Source organism: Coloeus monedula (genome assembly GCF_965178545.1).
Source record: "Coloeus monedula genome assembly, chromosome: 29".
NCBI lineage: Eukaryota > Metazoa > Chordata > Aves > Passeriformes > Corvidae > Coloeus > Coloeus monedula.
The window spans coordinates 3699996-3715557 of NC_138809.1; the positions used below are offsets into that span (position 1 = coordinate 3699996).

General features: G+C 60.6%; 1 protein-coding gene across 1 annotated transcript; it reads left to right on the forward strand.

Moving 5' to 3' along the window:
* Positions 1-2567: 2567 nt before the first annotated feature.
* PSMD4 (proteasome 26S subunit ubiquitin receptor, non-ATPase 4) lies at positions 2568-14405 on the forward strand. Its single transcript, XM_082298731.1, has 10 exons — positions 2568-2674; positions 5220-5360; positions 7098-7212; positions 9296-9382; positions 11162-11230; positions 11695-11910; positions 12467-12575; positions 13073-13204; positions 13307-13374; positions 14171-14405. Exons 1-10 carry the CDS (start codon positions 2649-2651, stop codon positions 14336-14338), a joined length of 1131 nt encoding a protein of 376 aa, XP_082154857.1. The 5' UTR covers positions 2568-2648; the 3' UTR covers positions 14339-14405.
* The last annotated feature ends 1157 nt before the right edge of the window (positions 14406-15562 follow it).

A 15562-nucleotide genomic window follows, 5' to 3' on the forward strand; every position in this document is an offset into this window, starting at 1 on the left:
GGAGCAGCCCCTCGGACTGGAGCTGACTTTGCACTCCATCCCTGGTTTTTTTTTTATGGAAAAAAAACGACTTTTCCCAAGATTCCCGCTTGGAAAACTCCCAGCTTTTTATAAAAAACCCGGAATTTCGAGCTTTCTATGCCGAAGAAATCGTGGAATGTAGAGCAGGAAGGGAATTTTTTCCGGGAGATTCCCAAGGCTCTTCCCACTTTGCCCTTCTCCGTATTTTTTTAAGGAAAAGCTGTTTTCTCCCCCCCCTAAAATCCCAGATTTTTCCCTCAAAACCCCCCCCTGGAATGGCCTTATCCCGGGAATCCGGAGCTGGTTGGATCTCAAGGGCTCTCAGCAATTCCCACCTGGATTTTCCAAGATTCCCAGAGGAAATTTGGGGAAGATTCCATTGGATTTTCCCCTTTTCCCGTGGATTTTCCCCTTTTCCCTTGGAATAACTGTCTATATTAGACATTCCCTTCCCAATCCCTGTTTATTCCCATTTTTTATCGGACCAGGAGGGGGAAAACCGACCCGATTTTCCCGATTTCTTTCCCCCCACCAGGATCGAATATTTATGAAGTATTTAAATATTTCGGGATGCTTCCCCTTTTTCCTGGGAATTCTCCTCCTCCGGAGGCTGGGCCAGGCTGGGATGTTCTGGGCTGGGGTTGGTTGGGTTTTTTCGGGATCTGCCTGTTCCAGAGGAGCCGGAATGGGGGAGGGTTTGGGAATTCCGGGGAGGATTTTCCAGGAGATAAAAGAGAGGATTTGGCTTCTCCGAGGACAGATGGACTTTCCTTGGACTTGGGAATGGAATTCATGGAATTTTCGTGCCCGGTTGGGAATTTCTGTCACCTCACCCGAGAGAATCCGGTGCCTCCCGAGCGGCTCCGGATCATGGACGGACTTTCCCTGGAATGGGGATGGAATTTTCCTGGCCTGGGGATGGAATTCATGGAATTTTCCTGGCCTGGGAGCCGACTTCCCCGGAATTAAAGTCCCCGTTGTCCCCTCACGGAGCCGCCGTTCCCGGGAGGATCCGATGCCGATGGACTTTCCCTGGACTGGGGATGGATTTCTCCCGGATTGGGAATGGATTTCTCCTGGATTGGGGATGGAATTCCTGGAGTTTCCTGCCCGCTCCGGAGCCGCCGCCGCCCCCTCGGGCCACGCCGGGACCTGGCCGGGGGCGATGGAGCCCAGGGGGTGTTCCCGGACTGGGACTGGACTGGGACTGGACTGGTTCCTGCATTGGTTCCTGCATTGGTTCCTGGATTTGCTCCTGGATTTTTCCTGCCTTTCCCAGCCCCCCAGGCCTCCGTCCCCTCCGTCCCCCCGGAGGTCCCCGGGCGGGGCCACCAAGAACCTCCGGGTGCTGCTGAACCCCCCCGGCTGTGCCTCTGTGTGGGGGGGAGGGACAGGGGATGGACAGAGGGATGGACAGGGGATGGACAGAGGGATGGACAGGGGATGGACAGAGGATGGACAGGGGGATGGACAGAGGGATGGACAGAGGGATGGACAGAGGGATGGACAGGGGATGGACAGGGGAGGGACAGGGGATGGACAGAGGGATGGACAGGGGATGGACAGAGGATGGACAGGGGAGGGACAGGGGGAGGGACAGAGGATGGACAGGGGAGGGACAGAGGGATGGACAGAGGGATGGACAGGGGAGGGACAGAGGGATGGACAGGGGAGGGACAGAGGGAGGGACAGGGGAGGGACAGAGGGATGGGGGGATGGACGGGGGGACAGCTCAGGGTGGCTTTGGGGACAGGGGGATGGACAGAGGGATGGACAGGGGATGGACAGAGGGATGGACAGGGGAGGGACAGAGGGATGGACAGAGGGATGGACAGAGGATGGACAGGGGGATGGACAGAGGGATGGACAGAGGGAGGGACAGAGGGAGGGACAGGGGAGGGACAGAGGGATGGGGGGATGGACGGGGGGACAGCTCAGGGTGGCTTTGGGGACAGGGGGATGGACAGAGGGATGGACAGGGGATGGACAGAGGGAGGGACGGGGGAGGGACAGAGGGATGGACAGAGGGAGGGGGGGATGGACGGGGGGACAGCTCAGGGTGGCTTTGGGGACAGGGGGAAAGGAGGATGGACAGGGGGAGGGACAGGGGATGGACGGGGGGAAAGGAGGATGGACAGGGAGACGGACGGGGGATGGACAGAGGGACAGCTCAGGGTGGCTCTGGGGACAGCTCAGGGGCCATGGGGACACTCCTGGGGTGGCTCTGGGGGGACACGGGGACGGAGAACCCCCCTAGGGTGGCATTGGGGTGGGGGGGACAAGGGGACACCGCTGGGGTGGCATAGGGGGTGTCGGGGGGGGGGGACACGGGGACAGGAGACCCCCCCCGGGTATTCTTGGGCTGGGGGGGACACGAGAGCTCCTCGCGGACCCCACGGAGGGGGCGGCGGAGGGAGGGGACGGTCCCGGGGCTTTGGGGACCCTGGGGACACGTCCGTGTCCCCGGGCCGCCATCATGTCCCGCCCAGAACTACACCTCCCAGCGTGCCCCGCGCCACACCCCGCCAAAGACGGGGCGCGCTGATTGGCTTCGGACTCTCGGCCAATCAGCGGGCGCGTTGTTGGGCGCTGCGGGGAGCGGGCCGGTGCTGAGGGAAGGGGCCACGATGGTTCTGGAGAGCACCATGGTGTGGTGAGAGCGGCGGCGGCGGCCCCGGGACCCCCCCCGCCACCCCCCGGCACCCTCACCGGAACCCCCGGCCCGCCCCGGCCGCCGCCGCTTTCCCTGAGTCATCCCCGTGGGGGAGGCGGAGCGGGCCGGGCCCGGGGGAGGCCGGGCCTGAGGGGTGGGGGGGTGTGAGGGGGCTCGGGGGGTGCTGGGGGGCTCGAGGGGGTGGGGAAGGGGGACTTGGGGGGATCTGAGGGGGAGACGGGGCCTGAGGGGGTTGGGGGGCCCGAGGGCGCTGGGGTGAGGGGACTGAGCGGGGCCTGAGGGGGCTCTGAGGGGACAGACGGGGACCGGGAGGGGTCAGCAGGGTCCTGAGGGGTCCAGAGGGGTCTGGGGGGGACGGGCAGGGGATTGGGGGGCCTTAGGAGACCCAGAAGGGTCTGGGGGGGGCCTTGTGGGATATCCTGGGGTGTCCCCATTCCCTGTGGGATATCCTGGGGTGTCCCCATTCCCTGTGGAACACGGAAGGAGGAGATTCCCCATTCCCACGGGATTTGAAGGAAAACCCCTGGAATATTCCCAGTTTTTTGGGCGCAGCCACTCCCCGATCCCGTGATCCCTTTGGATCAAATCCCTTGGAATCAAATCCCTTTGGGATCAAATTCCCTCTTCTGCTGACTCACAGCCGAGGCCCTCAAACCTCCTGGGACAGCAGGAGCAATTCCCTGTTTTTCCAAAAACAAACCCCTTCCCATGCTGCTAAAACTGGGATTACTTTGAATGTTCCTCAGGGAAGGCTTAAATTTGGGGGTAAAATCGACTTTTAGGATTTAATTCTGGTTCCTTGGGAAAAGGGATGATCCCACCAGCTCTGAGGGAGGGATTTAGTCCCAGGATTTGGGATGTGGCTCAGCTATTCCCAAAAAAAGCAGATTTTGCGGGGATAAACCTCCGCAATTTCCAAAAATCCCCAGAGTCCATGGGCTAAACCTGAGCCATTCCCGTTAAAATGAGACTTTAGGGGAATAAATCTGAGCCATTCCCGAAAAATTCCAGGTTTTGTGGCATAAACCTGAGCCATTCCCAGAAAAAAGGAGATCGGGGGGGGGATGATCCTGAGATATTCCCAAAAACCCCCAGATTGCGTGGGCTAAATCTGCACCATTCCCCCAAAAAAATTCCATATTTTGAGGGATAAACCTCCGCCATTCCCAAAAAAACCCCCTGACTTTATGGGAAGCATTCCCAAAAAAAGGGAGTTGGGGGCGGGGGGGGGGGGGGGGCAAACCCCAGCTATTCCCACTGCAATCCGCTTTTAGGGGCAGGAGAAGCTCATCCTTCCCCAAAACCGGGGGGGTTTGGGGTCACTGGAGCTGGGGACAGCTGGGAATGCAGGGAAAAGGAGCTGGGAATCTCTGGGAATGGCTCCTTGGGAATGGCTCCTTCCCGCTGGGAATGGGGGGGATTTTGGGATCGCTGGAGATGGGAATGCAGGGAAAAGGAGCTGGGAATCTCTGGGAATGGCTCCTTCCTGGCAGGAATGGGAGGATTTTGGGATCGCTGGAGATGGGAATGGTTCCTTCCCGACGGGAATGGGAGGGATTTTGGGGTCACTGGAGATGGGAATCGTTGGGAATGGCTCCTTCCTGGCGGGATTGGGGGGGATTTTGGGGGTCACTGGAGCTGGGAATGGCTCCTTCCTGGTGGGAATGGGAGGGATTTTGGGGCCAGTGGAGATGGGAATCGTTGGGAATGGCTCCTTCCCGGCGGGAATGGGGGGGATTTTGGGGTCACTGGAGCTGGGTATGCAGGGAAAAGGAGCTGGGAATCTCTGGGAATGGCTCCTTGGGAATGGCTCCTTCCTGGTGGGAATGGGAGGGATTTTGGGGGTCACTGGAGCTGGGAATGGCTCCTTCCCGGCGGGAATGGGGGGGATTTTGGGGCCAGTGGAGCTGGGAATGCAGGGAAAAGGAGCTGGGAATCTCTGGGAATGGCTCCTTGGGAATGGCTCCTTCCTGGCAGGAATGGGGGGGATTCTGGGGTCATTGGAGCTGGGAATGGCTCCTTCCCAGCAGGAATGGGAGGGATTTTGGGGTCACTGGAGATGGGAATCTCTGGGAATGGCTCCTTGGGAATGGCTCCTTCCTGGCAGGAATGGGGGGAATTCTGGGGTCACTGGAGATGGGAATGGCTCCTTCCTGGTGGGAATGGGGGGGATTTTGGGGTCACTGGAGCTGGGAATGGCTCCTTCCTGGTGGGAATGGGGGGGATTTTGGGGTCACTGGAGATGGGAATCTCTGGGAATGGCTCCTTCCTGGTGGGAATGGGGGGGATTTTGGGGCCACTGGAGCTGGGAATGGCTCCTTCCTGGCGGGAATGGGGGGAATTCTGGGGTCACTGGAGCTGGGAATGGCTCCTTCCTGGCGGGAATGGGGGGAATTCTGGGGTCACTGGAGATGGGAATGGCTCCTTCCCAGCGGGAATGGGGGGGATTTAGGGGCGATTTTCGGGGGGATTCCGGCGCCGTGGGCGGCCCCGCGGCATTCCCGGCGCGCCCCTGGAATTGCAGCGTGGACAACAGCGAGTACATGCGCAACGGGGACTTCCTGCCCACGCGGCTGCAGGCGCAGCAGGACGCCGTCAACATCGTGTGCCACTCCAAAACCCGCAGCAACCCCGAGAACAACGTGGGGCTCATCACCCTGGCCAAGTACGGCCGGAGCGGGAGCGCCGGGAACGGGCGGATTCTGGGATCGCTGGGCATGGGAATGCAGGGAAAAGGAGCTGGGAATCTCTGGGAATGGCTCCTTGGGAATGGCTCCTTCCCGGTGGGAATGGGGGGGATTTTGGGGTCACTGGGCATGGGAATGGCTCCTTCCCGGTGGGAATGGGGGGGATTCTGGGATCGCTGGGCATGGGAATGCAGGGAAAAGGAGCTGGGAATCTCTGGGAATGGCTCCTTGGGAATGGCTCCTTCCCAGCGGGAATGGGGGGGATTCTGGGATCGCTGGGGATGGGAATGGCTCCTTCCTGGTGGGAATGGGGGGGATTCTGGGGTCACTGGGGATGGGAATGCAGGGAAAAGGAGCTGGGAATCTCTGGGAATGGCTCCTTGGGAATGGCTCCTTCCCGGTGGGAATGGGAGGGATTTTGGGGTCACTGGGGATGGGAATGGCTCCTTCCCGGTGGGAATGGGGGGATTCTGGGATCGCTGGGCATGGGAATGGCTCCTTCCTGGCGGGAATGGGGGGGATTCTGGGGTCACTGGGGATGGGAATGGCTCCTTCCCGGTGGGAATGGGGGGGATTCTGGGATCGCTGGGGATGGGAATGCAGGGAAAAGGAGCTGGGAATCTCTGGGAATGGCTCCTTGGGAATGGCTCCTTCCCGCTGGGAATGGGGGGGATTTTGGGGTCACTGGGCATGGGAATGGCTCCTTCCTGGCGGGAATGGGGGGGATTCTGGGGTCACTGGGGATGGGAATGGCTCCTTCCCGGTGGGAATGGGGGGGATTCTGGGATCGCTGGGGATGGGAATGCAGGGAAAAGGAGCTGGGAATCTCTGGGAATGGCTCCTTGGGAATGGCTCCTTCCCGCTGGGAATGGGGGGGATTTTGGGGTCACTGGGCATGGGAATGGCTCCTTCCTGGCGGGAATGGGGGGGATTCTGGGGTCACTGGGGATGGGAATGGCTCCTTCCCGGTGGGAATGGGGGGGATTCTGGGATCGCTGGGGATGGGAATGCAGGGAAAAGGAGCTGGGAATCTCTGGGAATGGCTCCTTGGGAATGGCTCCTTCCCGCTGGGAATGGGGGGAATTTTGGGGTCACTGGGGATGGGAATGGCTCCTTCCCGGCGGGAATGGGGGGGATTCTGGGGTCACTGGGGATGGGAATGCAGGGAAAAGGAGCTGGGAATCACTGGGAATGGCTCCTTGGGAATGGCTCCTTCCTGGTGGGAATGGGGGGATTCTGGGATCGCTGGGGATGGGAATGCAGGGAAAAGGAGCTGGGAATCTCTGGGAATGGCTCCTTGGGAATGGCTCCTTCCCGGTGGGAATGGGGGGGATTTTGGGGTCACTGGAGGTGGGGACAGCTGGGAATGCAGGGAAAAGGAGCTGGGAATTGTTGGCAAACAGTTGGGAATAGCTCATTCCCAGTTGGAATTGGACTGGCCTGGAAGCACTGAAGGAGGATTTTTGGGAGCATCTCCTCCCGGATTCCCAAAGGAATTCCTAAAGGAATTGCCCCCGTAACTGTGAAGTGCTCCCAGCCTCAGCGCTGACCCCGAGCTCAGTTCCAGCGGCAATTCCCTCCCAAATTCTTGGAGAGAATTCCCAGGAGTTGCTGTCAGTGGGGAATCCCCTCTGAGATTCCCAAAGGAATTGCTCCCAGGGTGGGGGGTTCCCTCCGGAATTCCCGGAGCGCCCATGGCGGCCGCTGTCCCGCAGTAACTGCGAGGTGCTGACCACGCTGACTCCGGACACCGGGCGCATCCTGTCCAAGCTCCACACGGTGCAGCCCAAGGGGAAAATCACCTTCGGCACCGGGATCCGCGTGGCTCACGTGAGTCCGGCTCCCTGGGCACCTCAGCCCTGCAATTCCGGCATCCCGGCCCTTTCCCAGCCCTTTTCCAGCCCTTTCCCGGCCCTTTCCCGGCCCTTTTCCAGCCCTTTTCCCGGCCCTTTTCCCGGCCCTTTTCCCAGCCCTTTCCCGGCCCTTTTCCCGGCCCTTTTCCCGCCCTTTTCCAGCCCTTTTCCAGCCCTTTTCCCGGCCCTTTTCCCGGCCCTTTTCCCGGCCCTTTTCCCGGCCCTTTTCCCGGCCCTTTTCCCAGCCCTTTCCCGGCCCTTTTCCCGGCCCTTTTCCCGGCCCTTTTCCCGGCCCTTTTCCCGGCCCTTTTCCTGGCCCTTTCCCGGCCCTTTTCCAGCCCTTTTCCCGGCCCTTTTCCCAGCCCTTTCCCGGCCCTTTTCCCGGCCCTTTTCCCGGCCCTTTTCCCAGCCCTTTCCCGGCCCTTTTCCCAGCCCTTTCCCGGCCCTTTTCCTGGCCCTTTTCCCGCCCTTTTCCCGGCCCTTTTCCCGGCCCTTTTCCCGGCCCTTTTCCTGGCCCTTTCCCAGCCCTTTCCCGGCCCTTTTCCCGGCCCTTTTCCCGGCCCTTTTCCCAGCCCTTTCCCGGCCCTTTTCCTGGCCCTTTTCCCGCCCTTTTCCCGGCCCTTTTCCCGGCCCTTTTCCCGGCCCTTTTCCTGGCCCTTTCCCCGCCCTTTCCCGGCCCTTTCCCGGCCCTTTCCCAGCCCTTTTCCCGGCCCTTTTCCCGGCCCTTTTCCCGGCCCTTTTCCCGGCCCTTTTCCTGGCCCTTTCCCGGCCCTTTTCCCGGCCCTTTTCCCGGCCCTTTTCCCGGCCCTTTTCCTGGCCCTTTCCCGGCCCTTTTCCAAGCCCTTTCCCGGCCCTTTTCCCGGCCCTTTTCCCGGCCCTTTTCCTGGCCCTTTCCCAGCCCTTTCCCGGCCCTTTTCCCGGCCCTTTTCCCGGCCCTTTTCCTGGCCCTTTCCCGGCCCTTTTCCAGCCCTTTTCCCGGCCCTTTTCCCAGCCCTTTCCCGGCCCTTTTCCCGGCCCTTTTCCCGGCCCTTTTCCTGGCCCTTTCCCAGCCCTTTTCCCGGCCCTTTTCCCGGCCCTTTTCCCGGCCCTTTTCCTGGCCCTTTCCCGGCCCTTTTCCCGGCCCTTTTCCAGCCCTTTTCCCGGCCCTTTTCCCGAGGGCAGCGGTGTGGGTGCGGGAAATCGGCTCTTCCTGGGTTTTCAACCGGAGGAAATTTGGGTTTTCCCTGGGGTTTTTTTCCTGCTTGAAGTGGTGGGGAAGTTTTTAAGGCTCAGCATAAATGTGTGGAAATCCAACTGAAATCCATGGGAATGTCACGTGAATCTCAGGGATTCCGAACTAAATGCATGGAAATCCAGTCTGAGCCTTAGGAAATCCCACGTAAATCCATGGAAATCCAACATAAATCTATGGAAATCGTACATAAACCTTAGGAAATCCCACCTAAATCCATGGAAATCCAGTCTGAACCGTAGGAAATCCCACCTAAATCCATGGAAATCCCACCTAAATCTATGGAAATCCCACATAAACCTTAGGAAATCCAACATAAATCCATGGAAATCTAACATAAATCCATGGAAATCCTACACAAACCTTAGGAAATTCCACCTAAATCCATGGAAATCCAACATAAATCTTACGAAATCCAACCTAAATCCATGGAAGTTTCACACGAATCCATGGAAATCCAGTTGAAATCTTTGGAAACCTACCTTAAATTTGCATAAATCCATGGAAATCTACCCTGAATCCATGGAAGTTTCACACGAATCCCAGGGTATTTCACATGGATCCATGGGAATCCATGGAAATCCAATGGGAATCCATGGAAATCCATGGGAATCCATGGAAATCCAATGGGAATTAGAGGCAGTTCAATCTAAAGCTCAGCAAATCCACCCTGAATCCACGGAGATGCCGCATGAATCCGTGGAAATTTGAGTTCAGCCCCATCCAAGCGTCCCCCGGGGAGCCGATCCCGGGATGGGGGGGTGGGGGGATCCCCGTTTTCCCGGGAATGGCCCCGGGTGCCGGGATCGATGCCGGGATGCTCCCGCAGCTGGCGCTGAAGCACCGGCAGGGCAAGAACCACAAGATGAGGATCATCGCCTTCGTGGGCAGCCCCGTGCACGACAGCGACAAGGACGTGAGTGCCCAGGGGCACGGGCTGGGGACACGGGATCGGCTCCGGGAGATCCGGGAGCAGCCCGGGATTGGCTCCCGGAAAATCCGGGATCGGTTCTGGGATCATCCCAGGATCATCCCGGGATTGGCTCCCGGAAAATCCGGGATCGGTTCTGGGAGCAGCCAGGATCAGCCCAGGATTGGCTCCCAGAAAATCCAGGATCGGTTCTGGGATCATCCCAGGATCAGCCCGGGATTGGCTCCCAGAAAATCCAGGATCGGTTCTGGGAGCAGCCAGGATCAGCCCAGGATTGGCTCCCGGAAAATCCGGGATCGGTTCTGGGATCATCCCAGGATCAGCCCGGGATTGGCTCCCAGAAAATCCAGGATCGGTTCTGGGAGCAGCCAGGATCAGCCCAGGATTGGCTCCCGGAAAATCCGGGATCGGTTCTGGGATCATCCCAGGATCATCCCGGGATTGGCTCCCGGAAAATCCGGGATCGGTTCTGGGAGCAGCCAGGATCAGCCCAGGATTGGCTCCCAGAAAATCCAGGATCGGTTCTGGGATCATCCCAGGATCAGCCCGGGATTGGCTCCCAGAAAATCCAGGATCGGTTCTGGGAGCAGCCAGGATCAGCCCAGGATTGGCTCCCGGAAAATCCGGGATCGGTTCTGGGATCATCGCAGGATCAGCCCGGGATTGGCTCCCAGAAAATCCGGGATTGGTTCTGGGAGCAGCCAGGATCAGCCCGGGATTGGCTCCCGGAAAATCCGGGATCGGTTCTGGGATCATCCCAGGATCAGCCCGGGATTGGCTCCCGGAAAATCCGGGATTGGTTCTGGGAGCAGCCAGGATCAGCCTGGGATTGGCTCCCGGAAAATCCGGGATCGGTTCTGGGATCATCCCAGGATCAGCCCGGGATTGGCTCCCAGAAAATCCAGGATCGGTTCTGGGAGCAGCCAGGATCAGCCCGGGATCGGTTCTGGGATCATCCCAGGATCAGCCTGGGACTGGTTCTGGGATCATCCCCGGGGTCGGTTCTGGGATCATCCCAGGATTGGCTCCCGGAAAATCCGGGATCGGTTCTGGGAGCAGCCAGGATCAGCCCGGGATTGGCTCCCGGAAAATCCGGGATCGGTTCTGGGATCATCCCAGGATCAGCCCGGGATTGGCTCCCAGAAAATCCAGGATCGGTTCTGGGAGCAGCCAGGATCAGCCCGGGATCGGTTCTGGGATCATCCCAGGATCAGCCTGGGACTGGTTCTGGGATCATCCCCGGGGTCGGTTCTGGGATCATCCCAGGATTGGCTCCCGGAAAATCCGGGATTGGTTCTGGGATCATCCCAGGATCAGCCTGGGATCGGTTCTGGAATCATCCCAGGATTGGATCCCAGAAAATTCAGGATTGGTTCTGGGATCATCCCAGGATCAGCCTGGGATCGGTTCTGGGATCATCCCCGGGGTCGGTTCTGGGGTCAGCCCAAGATTGGCTCCCAGAAAATCCGGGATTGGTTGTGGGAGCAGCCCAGGATCAGTTCTGGGATCGGTTCTGGGATCAGCCCAGGATCGGTTCTGGGATCAGCCTGGGATCGGGTGGGTCACAGGGGTGGATCCCTGGGATGGATCCTCAGCATGAATCCCTTGTTTGGACCCTTGACATGGATCTCTGGGATGGATCCCTGGGGTGGATCCCTTGGAGCTGGGCAGCCGATGCGGGGCCAAATCCCGAGTTTCCGTGGGATCCGGGCGCTGGGGCAGATCCCAGATCCCGCCGATCCCAGGGAATCTCCCCATTCCCAGCTGGTGAAGTTGGCCAAGCGCCTCAAGAAGGAGAAGGTCAACGTGGACATCATCAACTTTGGGGAGGAGGTGAGAATCCCGGGATCCCCCAGTTCCCGGGAGGAATTCTGGGGCCTTTCGCACGCCTCCCCCGTCCCCGTGTGGGAGCTGGAAAATCCTGACCCGTTTTTTGGGATCCCTGATTTCCTGCTGGGAACGTGTTGAGTCCTTGGGGCTTGGGCCTGATGATCCCGGAGGCCTTTCCCGAGGTTCCAATCCCACAGCCCCCGAATCCTTTGGCTCCTCAATTCCCAGCGACGTCCGGCCCGGCCAACCCCAATTCCAGCCTTTCCCAGTATCCCAACCCCTTCCCATCCCCGATTCCTGCTGGGAATGTGTCCGGTGCCTCCGCTTGGCCTCGATGGCTGCGTTGGGCGCTCCTGGAGCCCTTTTCCAGCATCGCAATCCCACAGACCCCAAACCCCTCAGCTCCTCCGGCACCGTCTGGCAGCTCCGGGCCCCCCCGGTCGTTCCCACATCCCGGTTTTTCCCAGGAAGCCAACACGGAGAAGCTGACGGCGTTCATCACGGCGCTCAACGGGAAGGACGGCAGCGGCTCCCACCTGGTGACAGTGCCGCCGGGGCCCAGCCTGGCCGACGCCCTCATCAGCTCCCCCATCCTGGCGGGCGAGGGCGGTGCCATGCTGGGCCTGGGCGCCTCCGACTTCGAGTTCGGCGTGGATCCCAGTGCTGATCCCGAGCTGGCACTGGTGAGGATCCCGGAGTTCCCGGGAATTGGGGATTGGCAGAGCTGGAATCCCATAAAAACGCGGATCCCTTGGTTCCCCCACTGCAAACCCCACAGCCGGGCTGGGCCTGGGCGGCTCCGACTGCTGGTTCGGGGTGGATCCCAGTGCTGATCCCGAGCTGGCACTGGTGAGGATCCCGGAGTTTGAGGATCCCAAAATCTGAAAATCCCCGAGTCTGAGAGTCCCAAAAGCAGCGATGGGGGAATTTCCAGTGTCAGGGTATCACAAATCCCTAAATCCGTTGAGGCCTCCAGCACCAACCCCCACGGGCTCCCCGAGCCCTCCGAGCCCTCATTCCCAACCGTTCCCTGAATCCCAAACCCTTCCCATCCTGGTGGGAACGCGCCGGGTCCTCGATGGTTGCCTTCAATGGTCTTGGAGACCTTTTCCAACGTCAGAATTCCATGAAACCCCGGACCTCCCGCTCCTCTGAGTCCCGTGGGTGCGCGGATTCCCAGCAGATCCCTCGCTCCCAGCTCTCCCCGTATCCCAAATCCGGGTCTCCGGGGTTTTCCAGGCGCTCCGGGTGTCCATGGAGGAGCAGCGGCAGCGGCAGGAGGAGGAGGCCCGGAGGGCGGCGGCCGCGTCGGCGGCGGAGGCCGGGATTGCTGCGGCCGGGGGGGACGGTGAGGCTGGGATTGGGAATGGGATTGGGAATGGGATTGGGAATGAGGAGATGGGGAGCTGGTATTGAGCTGGGAATGAGGGGGAATAAAAAGGAGGGTGGGTTTGGGTTGGATATTTGGGATAAATCCTTCCCTGTGAAGGTAGGGAGGCCCTGGCCCAGCTCATTCCATGGATTCCCCGTCCCTGGGAGTGTCCAGTTCCAGCCTGGAGCCACCTGGGACAGGGGAATGTCCCTGCTCGAGGTCCCTTCCCACCTGCAGCATTCCAGAATTCCATGAACAAAGCAGGCAGGGAGTTCCTCCGGGAATTCTCTGGGAGTTCCTCAGGGTGAATCCAGGAGAATCCCAAAGGATCCACCCCGAGCCCCCGCAGTTCCCACCGGGAGCCCCCCGGCCGTGCCCGTTTCCGGCCGTGCCATTCCCGGCCGTGCCATTCCCGGCCGTGCCCATTCCCGGCCGTGCCGTTCCCGGCCGCTCAGGGCTCCCGATTCCCGCAGAGTCGGACGACGCCCTGCTCAAGATGACCATCGGGCAGCCGGACTTTGGCCGCGCGGGGCTGCCGGACCTGAGCTCCATGACGGAGGAGGAGCAGATCGCCTACGCCATGCAGATGTCCCTGCAGGGCGCCGGTGGGTGCCGGGACAGCGCCGGGACAGCCCCGGGAGGCGCCGCCCGTGGGGCCCCAGGGTGCATTTCCCACGGTTTTTGGGGCGGGATTTGGTGTTTTCCAGAGTTTGCCCAGGCGGAGGCGGCCGAGGTGGACAGCGGCACGGCCATGGACACGTCCGAGCCTGCCAAGGTGGGGCTGGGGGGACAATTCCTGGCTCACTCCAGAACGTTCTGGCCTGTTCCGGCCCCATCCTGTCCCGTCCACGGGGTGGGAATTCAATGATCCTTAAGGTCCCTTCCATCCCAAACTGTTCCAGGATTCCAGGGATTGGTTCAAATGGGATATTTGGGATAAATCCTTCCCTGTGGGAGCCTGGCCTGGGTTATCCCATGGATTCCCCATCCCTGGGAGTGCCCCCAATTCCAGCCTGGTTCCAGCCTGGGATGGTGGGAGCTGTCCCTGCCCGTGGATCTTTGGGGTCCTTTCCATCCCAAACCATTCCAGGATTCCCTGGGCTGGTTTATTTGGGATTTTAGGGATAAATCCTGGACCCTGGCCCAGGTGATTCCATGGATTCCCCATGCCTGGAAGTGTCCCGGGCCAGGTTGGAGCCACCTGGGACAGGGGGAATGTCCTTGCCTTGGGATGGGATGGGATGGGATGGGATGGGATGGGATGGGATGGGATGGGATGGGATGGGATGGGATGGGATGGGATCTGATGTCCCTTCCATCCCAAACCGTTCCAGGATTCTGTGTCCTGGTTTAATGGGATTTTCGGGACAAACCCTCAAGGTTATCCCGTGGATTCCCCATCCCTGGGAGCGCCCAAGCCCCGCCGGGATCCCCGGGCACAGCGGGAATGGCGCTGCCACGATCCCGCTCATCCCTGAGCTCCGCCCGCCCCCGCTCCCATCCTCCCTCCGGCTCCCTCCGGCTCCCTCCGGATCCCAGCTCATCCCGAATTCCCGCGGCTTTTCCCGCAGGAGGAGGACGACTACGACGTGATGCAGGACCCGGAGTTCCTGCAGAGCGTCCTGGAGAACCTTCCCGGGGTGGATCCCAACAACGAGGCCATCCGGAACGCCATGGGCTCCCTGGCCTCGCAGGCGGCCAAGGACAGCAAGGACAAGAAGGACGAGGACAAGAAATGAGCCCCGGGCTCCCGGGAATGCCGCGGGAAAGGCGGGAATGGCGGCAATTAAAGGAATTTCTTGGGAATTGCTGTGCCGGGGGTTCCTGGGGGGCGCTGGGATGGGGGGACTGGGAGAACTGGGACCGGGAATGTCCCTGGACTGGGGAAACTGAAACCAGGAATTCCCTGTATTGGGGAAACTGGGCCTCTGGGTTCTCGTGTACTGGTGTTACTGGTCTGGAGCCCTCCCCCCCAGTACTGGTGTCACTGGTGTTACTGGTCTGGGACCCCCCCCATACTGGTGTCATTGGTGTCACTGGTCTGGGACCCCCCCCCATACTGGTGTCACTGGTGTCACTGGTCTGGGACCCCCCCCATACTGGTGTCACTGGTGTCACTGGTCTGGGACCCCCCCTCCATACTGGTGTCATTGGTGTCACTGGTGCCCCGCCCCCTGCAGCAGCTCCCGGCATCCCCCGCGGGCTGTTTACAGTCAGACCGACAGGCGGGGCTTGGCTGTTGATTGACAGGAGAACCGACCAATCAGCGTGCGGAAGAAGGGGATGTTGTCCTTGAGCTGGCCAATGAGAGTGGGAGGAGGGCCGGGTTGATAATGAGTGACAGATCCGGGCACCAATGAGCGGCGGGGGTTGGCTTGGCGGGTTTTTAGGCATTTCAGCCAATGGGAGCGCGAGGAGACGGGACGGCCTTGAGTGACAGCGCTCTCCACCAATGGCATCGCGCGGCAGGAGGACGTGGGCGAGGCATCCTCACATGCCTCTGTGAGTGACAGCGCTGGCAGCGAATGGGAGGGGGGGATTGGAGCCATTCCGGGACCGGTGTGGGCGGGTTTTGGTGCTGAGGGAGAAATCCCGCGCCCAATGGGAGCCCCCCGGCCGGGAGACGCCGCCATGGACGCTCCCTGAGGCCAATGGCGGCCGGAACCCGCGCTTGAGAAACAGCGCGCCTTGGCCAATGAGAAGCGAGGTGAGGCGGGGGTTTATTGATAGACAGCGCTCTCAGCCAATCAGCAGGAGGTGCAACAACAACCAATAGGAAGCGCCGCCACCCGGGGTGGGCGGGGCCTCTCGGATTGAATGACACCCGCCTTCCCCAATCAACACCCCCGGCGTGGGGCGGGCCCCACTCGGCCAATGGGGAGTGCGGATGGTCGCGATCATTATTGAGTGACAGCTGAGGAGACCAATCGGAATGTGTTTTGCGATGAGTGACGGGAGTGTTA

Bases quoted from the DNA above. Each gene is read 5' to 3' on its own strand.
- PSMD4 (XM_082298731.1), top strand. From the start codon at position 2,649: ATGGTTCTGGAGAGCACCATGGTGTG. The intron at 11,231-11,694 runs GTGAGAATCCCG...GGTTTTTCCCAG, and splicing joins TCATCAACTTTGGGGAGGAG to GAAGCCAACACGGAGAAGCT. The intron at 12,576-13,072 runs GTGAGGCTGGGA...CGATTCCCGCAG, and splicing joins TGCTGCGGCCGGGGGGGACG to AGTCGGACGACGCCCTGCTC.